General features: G+C 39.7%; 1 protein-coding gene across 4 annotated transcripts in view; it reads left to right on the top strand.

Annotated features, from left to right (window-relative positions):
* The window catches only part of TENM2 (teneurin transmembrane protein 2), a 1,665,603-nt gene that overhangs the window by 1,304,402 nt on the left and 340,186 nt on the right, over nt 1–21,015 (top strand). For 2 of the 4 annotated variants that reach the window (XM_051794294.1, XM_051794293.1), the window contains exon 1: nt 19,982–20,758. The exons of the other annotated variants lie outside the window; for them this stretch is intronic. In XM_051794294.1, the coding sequence (XP_051650254.1) occupies nt 20,713–20,758 (46 nt within the window). In that variant the 5' untranslated portion in view covers nt 19,982–20,712. Of the gene's footprint in view, nt 1–19,981; nt 20,759–21,015 lie in introns of those variants that run through there. 4 annotated transcript variants of the gene reach the window in all.

The raw sequence follows: 21,015 nt of genomic DNA, 5'->3' as shown, positions 1-21,015 counted from the left end.
TATCTTTATAGACCCTATCCATTTCAGCTTCAAAATGTTTTTCATTTCACACATCAGACACTAATTAGCAAATATCTAATTAGTGTTAGAAGAGTAATCGCTCATGGGAGTTGTTGAGGCTTTGAGCTTTCATGCATGCAAAAATAGTGCCACTTTAGGTACATTTGTTAAGGTACAGTAACTTTAACTTTTATTTTTCTCTGAACTGCGTGAATTAAAATAAAAAGCAAAATGAAACTGCAATAAGTGGGGGTGGGAAAATGACTGCGTTGATGAAGAGTGAGGTAAGATCCAGAAAAATTAAAATTTAGGTACTTTGAAACTTCTCCAGGTGCTGGTAAATTCACTAGACAGAATAGAATATAATATTAATTTGATTTGGTTTTACTTTGCAGGTGAAAGATTATCTGTAATGTTCCTCTTTACAAAACAGATAATTATATAAACCCCAGATGATTTGAACACACAATACAGCTAAGGGTGGAATAATCAAAATGCTATCAGAATTCTACCATTTTGAAGTTCTCCAGCTCAAGTATGTCATGGTGATAAGTTTCTTGTTATGAATATTAATTATTAAGTTATGTGGGGTTTATTTTGCATTTTTCTTTTATGAGAGACATAAATTCTATATGAATGGAATCTACCTTGGCAGTAACTTTGTCACAGAGCAGATATTTGCATTTTAGCCAGAAACAGAGGTTGTGCTCGGTACAGAGTGTTGTGCTTCTGTCAGCATCGAACTACAAACGTGAAGGAGGAAATAAAACCAGCTATTTTTCACGTCTGCTTTTCATTCCTGGTGTTAGCAACACTTGAAAGTTCACTCTAGAATAATATAAGCAGAAGCCTGATTTCGAAAATAGCCAGACTGTATGAAAGTAGTATTAATGATAAAATACTTCAATACTGTTTAAATATGCAACAAAATATTGAAAGTTGCTGGAGGACTGAAGAATTAGTCTTTTTTTGATTCTCCTGAATTTGGTAACACAACCTTTTTTGCTCAACTTTCTGGAAATGAAATGTCTGTCTGTTGAATCTGGGTGCCTTCTAATTCATATTCATAAACATTTTTTCAATAACTGTTTACTATCAGTTTAATTTTGAAGATAATGTGGGTTCAAACTGCAGCATTTAGATGGAGAAAAAGCAATTCATCTGTGATCTCCACTAAATTGATTTCCATTTCAGTGGAAATGGCTTGTCCTGAAGTTTCTACTGTCCTCAGCAGAACATTTCCTCCTAATGATGCAATATTTGCACAATATCAAGTTGTCACACTCTCCAGAATCTGGTTCCTAAATATCAGAGAAATTGAATAGTCTATTTTGTGGAAGGAGCTGAATGGAAAAGAGATGTAAATAAAGAGCATAAAGGCTCTCTGGATGTACTTAATTTTTTATTCTGTTCAGGCAGCCAGATCTGCATGGGGTTAACACCTATTTCCCAAGTTTATTAATAAAGCCACCAGTAGGCCAACAACACAGGAGAAGGGACTATCAGATGTTGGATCATGTGTCAGCTTCTTAAAAATCTTACCCATTATATTACTGAGCAAAGTATTTATTCCCCAGACTCAATTCCAGTGAACTCTTAATTACTGGGGGTTTTTTATCTTTTGTTGCCTTCTGTCTTAGACTCTTTTTAAAACCACAGTGAATTCCTAAGCTGGGGGTCACTGAGTACAGATGAAATTTTTAAACACGTGAATGAAAATTAAGTGTGAAAAATGATGCTTAGATTATAAAGACTGTGTAGGACTTCATAAAAATGGGGGGGGGAAAAGAAAGTTTAGAAAGAGACCTCTGGAAAATGAAGGAGATGCTATTTCTGTGCATTGAATCTGTGAAAATGAAAAAAATGACTGTGCTTTATAGAAGTTTCTGTGCGTGGCTTAACAGCGTTTGTGGAACTGGGCTGATTTGCACTGGTAAGGTCTGTCGATGTTCCTTGGAACTCAAGGGGGCACGTCAGCACAGCTTTTTCCTCATCAGAATACTGCACAAATAACTAGTTGGCACAATGGCAGTTTTCCATACATTGTGACTTTTCTAATCCCCACTCCCGTTTGCAGTAAGGACGCTCAGCTCTGCTCTGCAGCTCGGGATTGCCAAGGGTTTCTGTAGGAAATGCTGCTGCCACCAGTTCCAGGGACAGAGGAGAACACTGGAGAAGAGGGAGGGAAATGACTTGAAGCAAATTTGAGAGTACAACCTCCTTCTCCTAACTCCAGTTTGCTTCTCCAGTCACTTGTACTTACTACTGGAAATAAGAGTTTCTAAACATTAATAAAATATTAGAGCATGTTCTGCTGGGTTTAGGTAAATGATACTCCTTTATGGTTTTTTTTTGCTTGTTTTTAAGGCTGTAGTTGGTCAGGAATTGCTACACAATAGATAGAATACATAATACATACATAAGGAATTATTTTTTTTTAAAATGCATATTTAGTTTACTTTTAGGAGATTTGTGGGAAAATTAAACACAGGAGGGTTTTCTTCAGTTGAATATTAATTTTTTTTTGTCAGGTTGTGGAATTTATTTTTGTGTTTCTTTAAACATTGGGGAAATCTTTTATTTCCCTTAATTCCTCAGTGCCTTCAATGCATCCATTCCTGTGTGTCATCCTTCAGTTGGTGTCAGTCCACAGCAAGGCAGGGTTTGTTTTGATTTAAGCCCACTTTTTTTTTTACTATCAACATATGCACAGTTTTATTGGCCTGTATTGATTTTATGTAGCAGAATAATAAGCAAAATGAAAACAGTCACCACTGTTGAATTGTTACACCAGTGAAACCAAAAATAATAATAAAGCATACCTTCGTCAATGATGTTTTTCAGTATTTGCAAGATTTCTGTTCAGTCAGGCAGATGGAATCAAGCTTGTAAACATCAATTTATAGTAGATTTCGCAGGTGTTTAACATCTGTCTCAAACATTTGATGGTATTTCCACACAGCCTAATTAGCAAGGTCAAAAATCAAAGATGTGTATGGAAAGCAACAGTGACCAGAACGTAAATATGAATCATAAGCAGATTCTTGATATCCCATGATGATTTACTGCTTGTGGGAAAACTTAGTCTCATTTTATTTAGTTTTTCTCCTTCCTATTGTAAAGATATACTAAAAATAAAATGTTTTGTGCTTAGTGTAGTGACATAGTTAAGACATGTAGGCAAAACCATTCTTTTGAGTTCTTTATTTACTATATTTCCTACATTTAGATTATGTAATCCCTGTTGGTTTAACCTTTCTCCATTATAAAAAGTGACCCTGTGAAAGCATTTCCATACATTTCAAAACCTTTTTTAAGTCACTGCAGGGTGTGGCTTCACCAGGGAAAGAAACTTTAACTCAATTTTTTGGTTCTGATTCTTGAGCAAATTGGGTTTGAATAATCTGAATGTACTTAGACTTCTCCTATGTATGTTAAAGAATAACAATCTTAGAAGTAAACTATTTTACTTTGTCTTCCAGAATTCAGGGACTTATCATTAATGTTATTCAGCTTGTAGGAACTATGTGTTGCCGTGTTATTTCATAGTCAGAAAATGGAACATATTGCAAATTAACAAAAACCTGAAAAGATCCAACCCAAATGCTTCTTTGGAAAAGCGTTAGAACTCAGTCAGGGTCATGAAATGACAACTGTCTACTTATTAAAGGTGATAAACTTGCTAAGGAACCTGAAGCAGATGAATGTTGTCTCTGGGGAAGCATATTTGCCATTTTCAAAACTGCAAATTTTAAGTCTGCATTGGCTTGCCACAGTATGTAGATCACAACTGGAACAGGTAAATGCAATTTATGTAAGCATATAAATCAGAGAGTGTAGTTTTGAGTACCCTTTCATGAATTAGATTTGTCTCATAATATTCCTATTAAGTAGGTAAATATCCCTGATCCTCATTATTTAGAGATCAGGTGGCATTAGCAAACACAAATTATATTTCAGCAACAGAGTTTCAAGCTTTTCAGCTGAATATTGGGATCGTTTCTAAATCAGCACTAAATAACTCTCCATCTCCCACATAATTTAGTGTCTTTATTTTCTATTTCCTCTTCTGTAAAGTGGGAACAATAACACTGTATGCAAATTCAGTAGAGGTAACACAGAGAACAGTTTTTCCTGGTTTTGAGATCCTCAATGGATATTGCCACCTCCGTGGTACCGCTTTTAGGAAAACTTCCCACTGTGTAAAACTTCTCCATCAAAGTCAGGAAAGCACCAAAATGGGTTTCCTGATGATGATTGAATCCCAAAGCTTACTAAGACTGTAGGTGACTGTGCTAGCAGCAGCAGCTTTAGTTCAGCTGTAGTTATTTCACTTTCTTCTGCAACCAATACAAACCCAGAATTAAACTCTTTTGCAGAAGGCTGTATGGAATATAACAGTATACCCAACATATATTTTTATTTAAGAAATGCAAAACAAAATTTTTTTTAAAATGTTCATATTTATCCATAGAAAAATTAGATTTTCAGGAATATTTTGGGTTTTAGGAGACCACCTTATTTATTTCTCTCAGGTAAATTAATGCTTTTAACATGCAGTCTCAAATAATGTTCCCTTATTCCAGACTGCAATGTATATGGTAGTGTATGGCTTTTATTATCCCTGGTTGTGTTTACTTGCTTGATCAGAAGCACAACCAGGTGGTACCATCTTCTCACAACAATTTCACTTCCCTTTGAATGAGAATGGCTCATTTGAAGTTTGTGAAAGGCATATCCGTGTGGAATTCATAGGAATTCATGTTGTGATACAGCAAGGAGACTTGCTAGAAATTGCCTGTTTCAGGCTGATGATGCAAAACTAGACATCTGTTAAATTAACATCTATCTAACATTTTTGCCTTTCAGTCAAATGCATTCAAAAAATTTAAATCTTTTTTAGCTGTCAAAACAATCTGTCACGAGATATTTATTTTTTTGTACAATGGGTTACTTAAGGAAAGCAGCATATGGTTGAGTGAGATGCACCTATGCTGCACCTCCCCAGCTCTGTATTACCTGGGAACTACTGGAAGGTGTACAAGCTTAAGTGATTTACTTCTGAAAATTGAAATACATAAAGTAGAACTCTGTACTTTCTAACCTGTTAGATCCCTTTCTGTTTTGCGTTTTAAACAACAAAAAACCAACAAACTTCTGGAGTTAATTTTGGTAATAAAACCTAGAAAATGTTTTTTGGCCTGCCTTTTTGTCTTATAGCAGTCCATAGGATGATAAGTACATCCTGTAATAAATCACAGTGGGAACAAGCCTGCATTCACCTACAGGTTTGTTTCTTTGCTTAATTTAGGCTATTCATTACTTCTCACATAGAGAAGAATATAATAACACGTTAGCAGTTACAATTATGTATACTTTTAATAAAAACCTGTAATAATAGATCCTAATAATGACCAAAACAAAAAAGCCTTCAATGCAATATATAGCTCTGCATTGTGCTGGGTTCTCATTCCATCAAAACACACCTTGTGTATCTCGGTGACATATTGGGTCTGCTTTTATGTGCCCCTTTCAGTCCTGTAGCACTGTGCCCTGCCCTATCCTGCAAGAATAGTACTGCAATTTTTCCAGATTAAATTCCTAGTGAAATCCTGGCCTCATTAAAGTTCGTGGGTCTGCTACCTCCAAGGCAGTGAAACCTGAATTGACTGCTTGCTTCACTGTGTTTTCTGACAGATGGGCACACTGGAAGCCCAGCGTTAAAGCTGTTTAAATTATTTCTTTCAGAATTTATTTGTATACATTTCTCCTGCTTTCAGGTTTTGATTTACGAGCGCTTGAAAAATGGGGTTTGGCTTTGCTTTGCTTTGCTTTTGTGAGTCCCACAGCACATATAAAGCGTGTGTGAATATGAGATGTTTTGCTCTGGGAATATTCAGCAGCTCTGCAGACGGGTGAGACTGGAAGTTCTGAGGATGTGATGTGCTTCACCTCTGGGGAGAAACGTGGCCCCCACAACCACTACAGCCCTTCAGGGGGCATCTGGCCTTGCTCATTCCTGCTGGAGTTTGGATTTAGGCTCAAGGGAGGAAGAGCATTGTATGAAAACATTGCAATAAGTCACTGTACTTCATGAGTTATTAACAGAAAACTTTCAATTCCCCTGGAAGGAATTCTGTGGGATTCCATGTCAGTATGGTATTCTTAGAGAGAAAGCATTTAAACATGGAGAACGTACAGGGACATAACTATGGAACTCAGTCGTGTAAATGTCACTTTTATCTTGGATTTGTCATCTAATTTTAATACATTGAATTCCATGAATATGTTTAATTGTAGTTTGCTTTACATTAAGTTGTATTTGTTACTACTGACTGCAGCCAAAATATAAACATGTTAATTATAATTATGGGGTTTTTTTAAAGCTAGTTGTTTTATTTTTGCTTTGACAAATGTGCTGTAACAGGCTGCAGAAACTGTTTTAGGGGTTTGGGGAGAGTTTAGAAACAAGTTTATTCTAGTAAAGACTTGATTACTGTGAGATAAATGATGCTACTATCAGAGAAAGAAAAAAGAAAACTTTAGAGATCACATTGTAGACAAGTGTACATTGCTAGAGACCCGTGGACTTCAGTGGAACTTATGGGGTGTTGTTAAGCTTTTTTTGTTTGTGAAACTTTTAGGCATTTCAGGTCTTTAACATTCACACAAGTTTTTGTGCACCCAGCTGACTGAGTATTTCAAGAGAAGCAGATTTTCTCAGAGTAAAAATGTGTCAGTGTTAATGTTTGATTTCCAAAGCCAGTGGTCTTCGTTACAGAAACTAGAATTTCCTTTTTCCTCTTTGTTGTCACTATTGTGTCTATTCTTTAGGAGACATTTTTAAAGTGTTGATAGTCTTAGGTGTAACAGACTGTGACAAGCTGAAGCATGAGCCTTGCCTTTCCAGGGCAGAGTTAGATTGGCAATAATCTTTAGTAAAGGTGACAATAATCATTACAGCCTCAGGGCTGTACTGAAAGTCCACTGTAGGAGAAAGTGTAGGTATGAAAGGGTTTTTTTTTTTCTACACTGCTTAATAAAATGAAACCTGTGCTTTTGTTTGATATGCTAATAACAGTCCCTTTTGTTTGTTGGGGAAATCCTTAGTATGTAGAAGCTTCTTTCTGATCTGACACACCCGTAAGCTGATCAATGGAAAGCTGATCCTAATATCCCACTGCAGGCAGTCCCCTAAGAGTGGAGGGTCACTCAGTGTCCATCTTACCATGCTTCCACACTGGGCTGCTCCTGTCATCCTGTTTTCCTCTCATCCTCCTCCCAAAAGCCTCAGTTTGTAGGTTCCTCTGCACGTTCCTCCCACCTCAGCAGAAGGTACTCCTGGCCAAAGGCAGAGTGGGCTTTTCTGAGAACTGCTCTGGGAAATGGCTGGTGTGGGGGTTTTGCCCAAGTTGAAATGGTGACCATGTCATTCCCACCAGCAGCTGAACCCTCACGGTTCCCTACAGCTGGAATTGCACCCAAGAGGTGTGTATATACATATTTTCACCTTTGCCCATAAGCACCAGGACAGACCACATAGGATGTGTTGTCCTTTACTCACTGGCAGGCCAGTCAAAGGAAGTTTTTCTGCTGGCTACAAATTTGTGCTGGCCCTGTTAGGAGCTACTCTTTCAGGAAGGTTAAAAGCCACACAAACAGCAAAGCCCAAGGATTTCCAGTGTTACGGAGTGTGGGCAATGTACCTCCAGGCATAGGTACAAAAAATGGGAAGAAAATTATTTTAAAGTGCTTTTGCCTTAAAATGGGTTCTTGGCTTTCCCTTTATCTCTCTCTTCCTTTTTCTTTTTTTTTCTTAAATGAATACTGTTCTAAAGAAGCAGATTTTGGGAGCATTGTTCCGGGAACAAAAGGATTCTTTCAAAGACTTGTTGCTCAATCTTGTTTACAGGATTCTTCTTTTCCTGAAGCCTTCTAAAGTCTTCTCAATTATTCGCTTCCCTAATGTATTCATATTTGCTGGAATAAAACTTGCTCTGTTTTGAGGAGGACTGCACCAAGTGCAGTTGTTCCCAGTGTTTTCTGGGTGAAACTGAGAAAACTGGCAATGACACTTCTTTCCCCAGATCTTTGTGTCCTCCTGTTCTATCTACAACTCTGCTGCATCCTCTTTTTCCCTCATCTCAGGACTTCTGCAGCCACTTCCTTGGGTGTCTGTCCTGCTGCTTCCTCCTTGACCTCACTACCTCTGCCCTGCCCATAAATTAGTCTTTTTAAAAGCATTTCAGAACTTCCAGCATATTTTCCCTCCAGTATTTCCTTTCCTGTGGTATTATGACTTTCCATACATGCCATGCCTTTCCTGTTGGGTGCCTGGAATGTCATACAGAAATCACTCCTTGGTGGGTAAGGAAAAACTGCACTTGTCCATGTGGCATTAATAATTATTATGATCATAATCATCTTTGGGAATATATTAATATTGTCTCCTTACATATGTATTAGGTTAACACTTAGCTAAATAATCATAATTAGCAACTTGAAAATTTTGTGTAAACATTAGTTATTAAACCCTTAAATGGGTCCTATGAGGTATCATTACCACCATTATATAAACAGAAAAAAATTGACCACATCAAAGATAATTGTCTTTCCCAAGATCCAGCAGTGAATCTCAAACTGAGATGTGATTTGATCTCCAAGGCTCTATTTCAGTCATGGGTTTTGCATGCTTTAACACACTGACTCCCAGGAGTTCAGTGTAACTTGTCGGAACAATAAAAATATTATTGTTTACATTCTGTTTTTCTAGTCATCACAGTACTAGTCCTGTGGTTTTTTGGGGGGGTCCCTACTGCAAATAAAAAAAAAATATTTTTTTGGATTTGGGTTGACTTCTATAACTCTATTATTTGTAACCTTAGGTGTTGTTTTCTACTTTGAAATAAAATTACTGAAGCAAGATATTACCTGAAAAATTACAAGCTCTGTTAGAATGCTGTTGAAAGTTAACCCAAATGGCACAGAAATGTCATATGTAGTTGATTATAATCATGCTTCTGTGCAGAATGTTATTTTTGTATATTGCTCTGGTCTGTTTATAACCATTAAGAAGGGAATTATGCACAGTAATGTGTCTAGATTCCAAGGAAGTTATTTGGCCTGTACATTATGATTTTTATTTGTTGCTTGGCTGCAGGACAGCATATGGAGTCATTATCCACTTAATAACCGAAAGAGATGCAACCTCCCTTCCCCTCGGTGAGTGTGGGGAGGGGAGGAGGCAGCATCTGTCACCTGTGCAGACAGACTGCGAGGTGGAGGGTCACTCAGGGCCCTCATCTCTGCCTTTTCCAAGAAGGGTTGTTTGTTTGTCAGGGGTTTTTTTTAATTATTATTATTATTATTATTATTTTAGTACCCGGAATAATGATCCTCTCCTAGGAAGGTGGTGGTAATGTGTGTTTGCACTGGTACAGAGCACAGTCCTGCCCTTGATGGCCCAGAAAGGGGAGGTTCATCAGGTACCACAGGCAGTAGGGCATGTTTGGATCCTGGGATATTCAGATGCCAAAGTATGAAAGATGCAACTGAGGAAATGAGTTCAGTGTACTTTGAGGCCATAGAGAAACTGGCTGAGGTGAGATTCTACGTACCTGGTTTGCTTAAAGACTGAAACAGTCATATATTGGGAGGTCTTTGTAGCCAGACCAAAAGCATTTCCATGTTTGCATATTGTTCTTTGGAATATGTACTGATTCTGCATGTCCCTGTCTCCCTCTGTTGTTCAATGTCCTACTCTTTTTTATATGCTTTTTAATGTTTTTTTTGGTCTTGCTGTATTGTAATTGAGTGGCTAATGGGGCCAACTACATTTTAATAAGGTTTTATTTGGTTATAACTTCATTTAAAGCATTCGGATCAGACTCATGTAAGAAGTTTTTTTTTTCATTCAGCTGCAGTGTAGTTAAAAATTCACTGTAATCCTGTGGTTAAAATTGTTAATCTAAAGTGAAAACTATATACATTAATTGTTCACACTACTAGCAGCTATCAGTGGTGCTAATTTTGGTTTTTATGCATGAGCTAAGCCCACAGTCTATACCTGAGTCTCTGAGAAAATAAAAGATCTGTTTCTTCAGGCACCTGCAGCATCAGCCTTGTCATGCTGATGACTGTGGCGAGACAGGATTGCCATTAGTGTTGGCCCTTTGGCATCTCTCCTCGATCGGTGCCCGGCCGGGCTGCTCAGGTATTCACCGCACATCGCAGCCGCAACCGGTATCCGAGGGCTCCCTGCTCTGCTCCTGCCGGAGCTGTGTGTCTGTTCAGACGCTGTCAGCTCTGCTTTGTATCACACCCTGCTCCTCTCTCCTCTGACCTTCCCTCGCAGGGCAGGTGCTCCCCCCGTCCTTGGGGTCCCGCACCCCGCGCTCGGCGGGTGCCCTGCGGTGAGCGGGGTTCTCTGCGGGGCTGGGCTGGGCTCTGTCCCATCACCTGGCCCAGGATGTTCGTTTCCCGCCGTTCCAAAGCAAACCCCTGTGCTGGCCCCCCCGGGGGTGTGCTTGGGGAAGGGCGGGGCGTGATGTGCCATGTCCATCCCCCGAGCGCCCCAGGTGCGGCTCCTCGGGATGGTCCGTGCGGGGGTACCCGCGCATCTCCCGCCCCGCGCCGGGCGAGGAGCAGGATGGAGGGAGCGCAGGGGCTCCTGTCTTGCCCGCAGGTACGTGCTGCGGCTGGCACGGGGGGCGGCGGGGCTGTTCCCGGTGTCGGGGGGGTGATGGAGTGCGGCCGGGATGGGGAGCAGGGAGCGGCTCAGGTGGGGGATTACCTGGGGACCCGCTCGGGCAGCCCCTGAGGCCGAGTTTCAGGTAAAAATAAAACCCACCACAACAGCAGCAACACTCACCCCTAAGGGGGAAAAAGAAAAAAAAAGCCAACAAACCACCCAACCCCCCCCCCCCCAACAAACAAACAAAGCCAACAAAAAACCTCCCCAAGTGGAAGGTGTGCCTGCCTGCTACAGGGGGCTTGGAACTAGGTGATCTTTAAGGTCCTTTCCAGCTCAAACCATTCTGTGATTCTATAAAAAAAACCCCACAACCAAAGCAAAACTCAGAATTTCTGCCTTATCCTCTCCTTTCTCCCTGGGGCAGCTGGAGGCTGGGGCTGTGTGGGGAGGGAGCCAGCTCTGGTTCCCTCTGGCCCGAGCACCTTTGGGTGTAGAGGCTCGGTCTGAAAAGAGCTGCAGCGTTCAATGAGTGCTGTGTTAGAGATTAAAGTTTCTGGAGTGGAACCCTCAGCAGAGATACCACCTGTACAGCTGTGTTAAACTCAGCTTTAATGGTTTGGGGGGGCAAAGCATTGTGTTTATAGCTGAATAGCTCAAGCATTGGCATCATCCTTACTTGCTGTTCTAGTAAATATTGGTTGTCATGAAAAAACTTGTGAATGTGTTACCCAGTTAGCAACTGGTACAGCTCCAGTTTGGCAGCCTCAGCTATTCTGCTGACCTTTGTCACTCCAGTACATCTTAGTACACTTTACCTTGGCCAAGAAGAGGTTTCTCTGAGTGTGACATAGCAGAGCACTTGGGTGCTTGCCTAATTCCATGAGCTGCTTTGAGGCCTTTTGGACAAGGAGGTGTATAATAAATTAGCAGTTCTACAGGTAGATGTAGCACAGCTGTGGTGGGTGGGCAGGATCCCAGAGGAGGCAAACTCCTGATGGGTGACACCTGGGGAGCAGGGAGGGGCAGTGATTTCCCTGTCCCTGTATTGGAGAGTGGTGATTGCTTTAATTTGGGGCAGCTGAGGGAAGAGCAGCTAACAGGGCAAAGTGGTGATTGCTTTCATTTGGGGCAGCTGAGGGAAGGACAGCTAGCAGGGCAAAGTGGTGATTGCTTTCATTTGGGGCAGCTGAGGGAAGGACAGCTAACAGGGCAAAGTGGTGATTGCTTTCATTTGGGGCAGCTGAGGGAAGGACAGCTAACAGGGCACAGGTGTGGCCACTTGCCAGCTCTTAACCCCTGCAGCGTGGGCCTCCCCAGAGCTGGTTTGTGTAGCCCAAATGCTTGTGGTCACCATCACATCTAGAGGTGCCTGAGGGTGGCACGTAGCTCCAGAAATGCAAGGCTGTGTGCTGGTTTTCCATGGATGCCATTTGAGTAGTGTAAGTAAGAGAAATGCATCTGTATCTTTAGTTTTGGGTGGCTTATCCTGGACTAACAGTTTCTTCCTGCTATCTTTATGGTAAATGTTTGTTTTGTCTCGTGAACTTTAAGCATTGCCAGGTGTTGAAAGTATTTCAAGAACATCCTTTCATTGCTCTTAAAGGACTTCTTGATAAGCATAAAGGAATGTTTCCATTCTAGTGAGTACCTGAAAATGTGTTTTTAGGCCTTGGATCAGACGTAACTTATGATGGTAGACTGGGTCTGGCTAATTCTTATCAAACTGAGAAGCATTTTGAAAATTAAATTCACAGTACTATATGTTTCTTCACACATTTTGTTTCTTTGTCATGAGCATGTATTGGTTGATGTCAATTAATAGCTTATGAATTTGGTTAACAGGAAATCTGTTAGAGTTGAGACAAAAACTAGGTGTTATGATAGAGATGAGGGCAACAGAGTGCTTATAACATGCTTGATGATTTATGCATTCCGTGCCTGCTCTCATATTCTTTATGCTAAAAGAAAAAAAAACAGCAGGAGCATGGTATTGCTTTACATTATTGTAGTTACCTTGAAACTCTAGTCAGCAGAAAAAATCTGTAATGAATAAGGTTTTATAGAATTTCATCAGGGATCCAAGTGTTTTTCCATAGAGTTCAGTAAGCACAGTTTAAATAGAGAAAAATGAGGGGAGAAAAAAGGTCTGGTTGTTGTGGGTTTTTTTGAATATGTAGATACCCCTTCCTGATGTTGTCAAGCATAGTTTTCAAAGTACCTGTACAAATCAACTGTTATCTATACTCCATTCATAGATGGGGTTACTGGGTCACAGGGAGAAGAAGAGTATTTTAAAAAGTCATAAAAAACACCCCAAAACAGGAAGTTCATGGAAAGAGGAAAGAGGTTATTAGAAAAATTGAGCACTATGAAATTTGTTTCTCTGTGGTTTTGTTTTGATTTGGCTTTTAGGATTGTACCTCTTAAATATTGTGCTTTTGGTGTGCATTAAGATGAGCACTTTCTGGGAAGTCTGTGTGACTCCCTCATGTTGTTCAGTGTAGTTCATATCTATTCCTGGCAACTTCCAGAGGGTTTTTTTGGTATTTAGTATCTGAAATTGTACCATTGTATTCCAGATTTCATAAGTAAGGATCACGTAATTGTAAAAGAGTGTTGGCTGATACATAAAGTTTTTTTAATTTCTTCAGTGATTGTCACAGGAGAGAGAGGGTTGAAAATGACAGTGGCTGAAAAACAGTAAAAGTAAAGATAGTTAGCTCTTCTTTTTTTGTGAACTGTTTTTTCACTTTGTCAGAAACTGTTTAGGAGAAAGCTTTTGCTTTAATGACTCTGGCTTCATAAAGTTGAAGAACATTTCAAATAACAGCCAGACAGTTCATTAGTGCTCTCACTGGTCACCAGTAACCCACCACTCAGCTGAGTGGAAGAAATGGTACAGTCTCAGTTGAGTTTCCATGGAATCAAAATCTGTATGTTCTAAAGAAAAAAACATTGGGGGGAAGAGAGGGGGAATTTGAATGTTGTTTTTAAATTGTGATTATTTTTAAATACAGCAAATTACTTGCCATGAATGTTTTTAAGAGAATGAACATACCTAAAAAGCCACATCTTGCTATTTATAATGTGATCTGGTTGTGTTTCAGAACTGTGAAGTAGTCATCATAAAACCAAACCTAAAATGTGCATTTAAATATTTTTAAGTTTTAATCATCCATACTGTAATGTCATATTTGCTTTTTACAGCATTTCTAATATGCATGTGTTTTTTGGAATATTTCTGTCGCTTTTTAACAACTTATCTAAAATCCTGTATCTTAAAGTTCTCAAGAGTCAATCTTGTCAAGCTCTTGGTGTTCTCAACATTCTAATGAGCACTTCACATTTACCCTTTCTTTCTTTTTTTCTTTTGCTTCTCTGTGTGTTCTCTTAGTGGTGTGACAGGGATAAAGGCAGGAATGACTTTTCTGGTTCATACCACAGGTTCATCAAAACCTCTGTCTGATGTGAGCTGAGGGAATGCCAAGAAAAGGGGTCCAAGGGTGCTTTTATGTGCCACGTCAACCCTTGTTTGTGGAACTTTGCTCTGTGTTCTGTACCACAGCAGATGGGGAGTAAACCCAGACTTGCTTGAAGCTACCTACCCTTTTTCTTACCTACTCATTTGTTGAGTCACAGTACAGATGCAGCGTGAAACTTCAATAAAAGAACCTCTTGACTCATGTGATGAGTAAGGCTCTGCAAATATTCAGGCAGCACGTAGGGACTGTGCAGTTGTTTTTCTATATTGTTGTTTGACATTGCTGGTACAGCAGGATCTCCAGTTATCTCCATGGCTGTGGAAACTGTTGGTGTAAAGGTTCATCAGGAGTCTGTTATACACGTGCAGAAATGGAAGTCTTCCAAGTTCTCTAGAGGTCTTTCAGCTGGCCTAGTAAACTGAGAGGGCTTGATAATTTTGTTTCATGAGATAAGGTGTTCTGTTACAGTCCTCTTGGTCCCTACGTGAAAAAATTTGAACCATTAAATGAATTTTCTGGTGTTACTAGTAAGGTAAAACCTAATCCTTAATCTTAATCCTGTAAGACCTTTGTGCTTTAAATGCGAAAAGATGTGTTATACATATGAAAAGTGGAGTTCTGGTGCAAAAACTGTGGATCAGGACATGAATAAACAAGAGCAAGTATTAAGAAAGTAAGACCTTTGTTCCTGTTTTTCACTTCTACTGTGTCCTGTATTAGAGATGGAGCACCATTTTTTCTGTTTTCATCTTGGAACTTCACTCTTAAAAAGTTATTGATTACACACTCCCCACCCCTCTTTATTTTTTGGCCATCTCTTGCAGTTTTAGGTGTCCTTGGCTCTTGAGACAGATCAAATTCAGCTCCAGAAGGGCAGAAGGTCTTTGGACCCTGACAACAGACAATTTAAAGAGGTTTATAGATTTGATTCTGTGTTTCTGGATTACCCAGCCGATATGCTTGTGTCAAGATCAGCCCACAAAAAAAACAAAAAAAGGTTTTTGATGACCCTGGTTATTAGGGAATGACAGCAGTGACCTTTTAATTTGTTGACATCCTTCTGCTTTTTGCCATCTGTATCATAGGTGTAGCAAAGCAGTGTACATAGAATCTGGAATTGAATTCACAGCAGAAATAATCTCACAATAGAAGTCAGCCTGAATATAGGTCAAGTTAGTGCATAGGAAACCAACACATCTTCAAAGCTGTGGCTCAAAGTACTACTGAATGCTCAAGGGTATACTTAAGGCATGAATGTTGCATATTAATTCAGAGGACTGGGCAGTAAAACTGGGGTATGTTCAGTTTCTAATGTGTTGCCCTGTACTCTAAAATAAATTGTACTCTGGGTGAAGCAATGTACTCTGTTGTCTCAGTGTAGATTTGTGTTTCATGTAAAGAACTTAAATTATCTGGCTGTGAAGAAAATCCTTCACGAGCTGCACGGTGCTCTCCTGGAAGCCTCCTTTGTCTTTGCAGGCAGAAGGTGCCTGTGGAGGAGCTCTCTGCCCATGACAGGCAGAAATCATGGCAGGCACACCTGAACCTTGGAAGCAAATGATTCTTTCCATTCCTGATGTTATTTGAGGCACAAGGGTTTCACATGAACTGGCTGCCATTTAGGCACACGTGAAGGTAATCTGTTTGCTGCTGTTTTAAAAAGATGTAAGTCTTCTGGGAGAGATATTTCAGGAAATGTTTGAGTACTGAGGACAGTCTTAAAAGGCCTTAGCATTTGTGGCTGTAGTTGGAGTAAAAATTCTAAACAGACAACAAGTTGGTACCACAGAAGTCTGAATTTTGAAATGTCATTTTAATGCATATTCCTCTATGGTTTTACAAGTAAATAGAAGGGCAGGGTGGAATTACATGTCCTTTGAAATTAGCGTTCCCAAATAACCAAGAACATACTGATTATCTCCTATTTTAGCACTTTAGCAAAATTTACAAAAGTACTGATTTCCATTCATTCATGAAATTATTGGTTTTGAAATATACTAACACTTATTTTTATGAAATAGAGAAAACTACAAATTAACCATGTAAACAGAATAACAACTTAGGTATTAGTTATTATCACTTACTGAGTCGACAATGATAAGAATCAAAGATTATTTTTAGTAGCCATTAAGAAATCTGCATGACTCATTACAAGCTGCTTCTGCTGGTATTTTCTTTTTGTTTCCTTTGCAGAACACTTGCCTGTCCCTTCTCTCATGTAACACAGGCAGTCATAGATCAGTTTGTTCAGCCATGCATACAGTGAGTAAGGTTGTAGTGTTTGGACCAAATGGAGGTCATAAACAGTTTTAATTTATAATGATGCTATCACATGTATTCAGTTATGCTCAAAAAGCTGCATTTAAGTGGTTTTATAATTCATACCAGCAATAGCATCACAGTTTTTCTTCACCCTGCCAGGCTGTTGTGTGTAGCTTGTGCAAGGTCTTTATCCTGTGCCTCTCACCAGTAAAATTATGTCTGATCCAGACACTTGTTTTACCCCACCAAGTGCATTTCTTGTTGTAAATTGGATGCTGGGAAGTTAAGTATAGACAATATGAGACACAAGGGGTTTTCTTGTGTGCTCTGCCTCAGTTCTAACCCTTGTGCTACTCCTTGTATTTGCTCTGAGCAGTGAACAGATCACAGTCTAGGGAATGGTGGCTGGGGAGGGCTGAAGGGCCTCACTGTGCCATTCTGCTTGTGTAGTGTTTGTGGTGTAAGAGATCCAAAGGTATTATTGAAACAGGGTTTGTGGAGGAAAAAGGTGGTATGCTTTATTAAATCAGTGGATGTAGCTGAAAAAAAAAATAAATGCTTTCAGACACAGTCTGTCTTCAGGTCTGAAACAGAAGAAACAAAACCAAAAGGCTGGAGAAATCAGTTCTGTGTTTGTATCACCCAACTAGGTAATTGGCAAAGAAAGTCTTTGCTGGATGTAAAATCCAGAAGGATATTGCTAAGAGGAAGTGGTCATCAGCTCTTTTGCATAGCCAGAAGCTTTCATTTAGCTCCAAAGTCAGAGTGTTTCTGGCCAGTAGTCCCTGTGGTAGGTGTGAGCACTTTTGTAGTCATTTGCCACTTTATTTCCCCATAATTTGCTGTCATGATGCTCCATGTTCTACATAATGCTGCATTTTCCTGGGAGGGGGCTGTGGGGATCCAGCACCATTGAAACAATGCCATGTGTTGAATGTTCTTAAACTGCTTTGTGACTACACAGGTTTGAAGTCACAGGGTGGGTGTTTGCATGCAGGCTGATGACTTCCTAGACCTAAAACAAACAGAAGAATGATCCAGTTTTCTAGTAGAGTAGGCAAGTAATGGATTAAGAGGTTTTCTGTGATTAAACTTGTCTTGGCTTCCTCAGGTAAGATTGAGGGAGAGCTCTGATTTAGTTATTTTCTCTGTAATGGTGAATATTTGTTATTTGTAATGTTCTCTGGTGTGGTGCTGGTATGTTCCTGGAGTACTGCTTGAAGAAGTTTAAGTGGAAGCACATTTAACAGCAGTAAAATAGAGTTTTGGCATTCATGTCTGTCAAAGCCTTGCCTGTCTTATGGAAATGTGGCTGATTTATAGAATAACTCACTTCCATAGGAGAATGACTTGCTTTGCTCACTGGAGCTGTAAGGAGTCAAGCAGTTCAGTGTCCAAACATTTTTAGTTCAAACACAAGGTCAGTTCTTGTAGAAAACAATTTATTTATTCCTTGTACAAGCTTATGCTGAGTTTTAGCCACACAATCTTACATCTTCCACGAAAACAAGCTGCATGCATGTTTTCAAGTGTTTTGTTGACCTTGGATGCAAATGCAGGGTCTTGATTCCATTGTGGATTTGTAGATAGGTCTGTGAGGATGAATAAATACTTCTAGAAGTATGAATATACATGCTTGCATTTTTTGGAAGTTGTCATGGATATAATCAAGTACATTGTAAGAGATGTGGAAACTTCTTATCAAGTCTTCCATGAGAAAAGCAATTTACCAGTAAGGGTGAGAAAATACAAAATTAACAGGAAACAGGAAATATCTCTTCCTTAATTGTTCCTGTTATTCATTTTAAGTGTGCACAGGCCTAAGCACACAGTGCACAGGTAGAGGGGCTTCTTATAGGAACTTGGAACTTCTTTTTGCTTGTTTTCTTTTTAAAAAGTAGATAGACACTTCCTTTAGAGTATTTACTAATAATAGTCCAGAAAAAATTTGCAATAACTGAACACATGGATCTCTATTTCTCTCTCATCTTAGTGTCCCCCCGAATTTTAAGGTGGTATTTATTTCCATAAAACAGGAGACCTTTGTAACACCAGCAGAGCAAGGAGAAATACTTGATCCATCACACAAACTGCTCCAGTGCTTGGTCAGGCTAATGCTGTAGGGAGAGAGGTTTAAAAGCCCATTGTTCTTACTAATATTTGTCTCCTTATGGTAAATTTTACTCTGAGCTCACATGTTGAAGATGGCACAAGGTTAGTGAGAATCTGATTTTAATGGGACTGTATTTATGTCAGTGAATTGCCAGTCCCCAGGGGACAAAAAATAAGAGGTGGAACACTGAAGCAATCAAATTTATCAGTAAGTGTGGGTGTGGTCTGGGTCAGTTTGCAACCTTAAATTAAAGATTTGTTTTGCAATATAGCAACTTGCTATACAAATATGAAAACTGGATTCCAACTGTCCAGAGCTTCTGGTGAGATTCTGGAGGCTAGAATGCACAGAAAAACATCAAGTCTTGAAAGTTTTGTGGTACAATAATGATACATAAGTACTCAGTGTTGAAATGGACCACTGATACCCTGATAATCACTTGTGAAATCATCTTTGGAACTGGAAAACTCTTACAACAGAGGATACTGAATTTTGTAGAGCTGTTAAAACATTGTTTTTTAAGCTGGTTACATATCTGAAGGCACGGATGCCCAGAGGTCACATGTGTGACTTGCATAAGCTGGCACAGCAGAGTGCTGGACAGTTCTAGGTCCAGATTTCCAGCATCTGACAGACATAGTCCTTCCTTTTCCCTGAGCTGAGGTGGTAGGATCCAAGGGAAGGCCCAAATAGGGTGCTGCAGCAAAGAAAATGTGTTCTTTTCCAGGTGTGTTTAGATCTCCATGTACCAGCCAGGTCTGACCATGGACTTGTGTCAGTTCTGCAGACAAGTACCATGTGTGCTTTGGGCCAGTTGGCAAAAAGCTTATTTGCCTTTACCATGAAAACGTAAAAGGTATAAAAAAGTGAATTACAGAAGCGGTCCTGATGTTACAGATGGTATCTGTAGTTAGAAAAAAACCACCAACCAAACCATCCACACACACAACCAACCCTTATGTTGCATGAAAATAAACCCTACTTGTATGAGGACTTAGTGTGGACTTGTATTAGGACTTAGAGCTTTTCTAAATGAGTAGGAATTCATAATTAACTTTAAAATTTTAAATTTAGGTTTAACCTTGTAATTCCTTTTACAAATATTGGAAATCTGAAAGCACCTCTGATGGATTCCTTTAAAAATGTTAGTTCCAGGTCACATTTTTTCTTTTCCTACTACTTAGTGCAACTTCATATTGAAATTACAAGGTAAATAGAATAAAGTGTCTGAAATGCCATTTTTTAAAAAAACAGATTTATCAGTGCTAATATGTTTTGCTGCTATGAAAACCCAGTTATTAACATTAAACATTTGTTCAGTCATTTGTTTATCAGTGGCAGTTTGTTAGCAGTTATAAGTAGAATTCCATCTGCCAGTTAAACTATATTGTATATTGATGCTGAAATTAGCAGCTTCTGCTTTTTGGGGGTGGGGGGACGGTGTCTTTCCTAATGAATACGTGAACTTAATTGCACATAAATGCATCTCTGCATTTATGGTCGGGGGGCATCTCAGGTGTACTGCACACGAGTCTACCAGCCAGGCAAAAACAGGCACACACTGTGATTATCTCAGTTTTCAAACCTGGAAGAGACAAGAATGTGTTGCTAAATGAGAGAGGCAGTATGTCATGCTCACTGAGATAAAAACAGAAGCTGCCAGACACTTTGGCTTTATTCTGCGAATTCGTTGCTTCAAAACTCTCCTCTTTTCTCCCTGCTCGTTCTCCCTCCCATTCTCATTCTTTCTCTTCCCCTCGTTGCTGTCGCGATCTCTCTCTCATTGTTCTCTCCCTCTTTCCCCCGTCTTTGATGCACATACGTTGTCACATTTCATTGACTCTCCCCTCTTCTCTGTTCTTACACTCACGCCTAGTGGTGCTTCAGCCAGAGCTCGCAGCCTCTCCGCCGAGTTTTAGTCATGTGTGAAGCTCAGTTTGATCGAGCGCTCCTTTTCTGCCTTTTCACTCTCGCAAAAGATTAAAAGGTGGCGTCACATCGCTCGCCGGCTCTTTCCCGCAGGAGGGACTTAAAAGGGACAACAAAAACTAATCACTTTGAATAAGCGTTCTCTCTCGCGCAAAAAAAAAAAAAAATAATAAAAAAAAAGGGACTTAGCTGTGCAATTTGAGGCCGGTGCTAAGGATTGGGAAGGCTAGAGGATGCTTCATACTGCTAACAAGGGAAGGAAGCCTTCAACTGAGGCAGGTAAGAAGTGGCTGAATCCGAATGTTTTATGGAGTGCTCGGTCGGAGCGGTGGATTTCCAGCGTTCTGTAACTGAGGCGAGCAACTGCAGCAAGAGGCAGCATCGGTGTTGTATCAGATTCCTTTTGTTTAAGATGTAAAGTATCTGCTAGAAATTGAATTAGAAATGGGGTTGGGTGGATGCTGTATTCACACGGAATGCTTGTTTTTTTCCCCTCTTTTTTTTTTTCTGTGTATCAAAATAAATCAGAGAGCCAG

Source organism: Manacus candei, unplaced genomic scaffold, assembly GCF_025592945.1.
Source record: "Manacus candei isolate 608988 ecotype Guabito, Panama unplaced genomic scaffold, ASM2559294v1 h1tg000037l, whole genome shotgun sequence".
Lineage (NCBI taxonomy): Eukaryota > Metazoa > Chordata > Aves > Passeriformes > Pipridae > Manacus > Manacus candei.
This window is presented reverse-complemented; position numbering and strand designations above follow the sequence as displayed.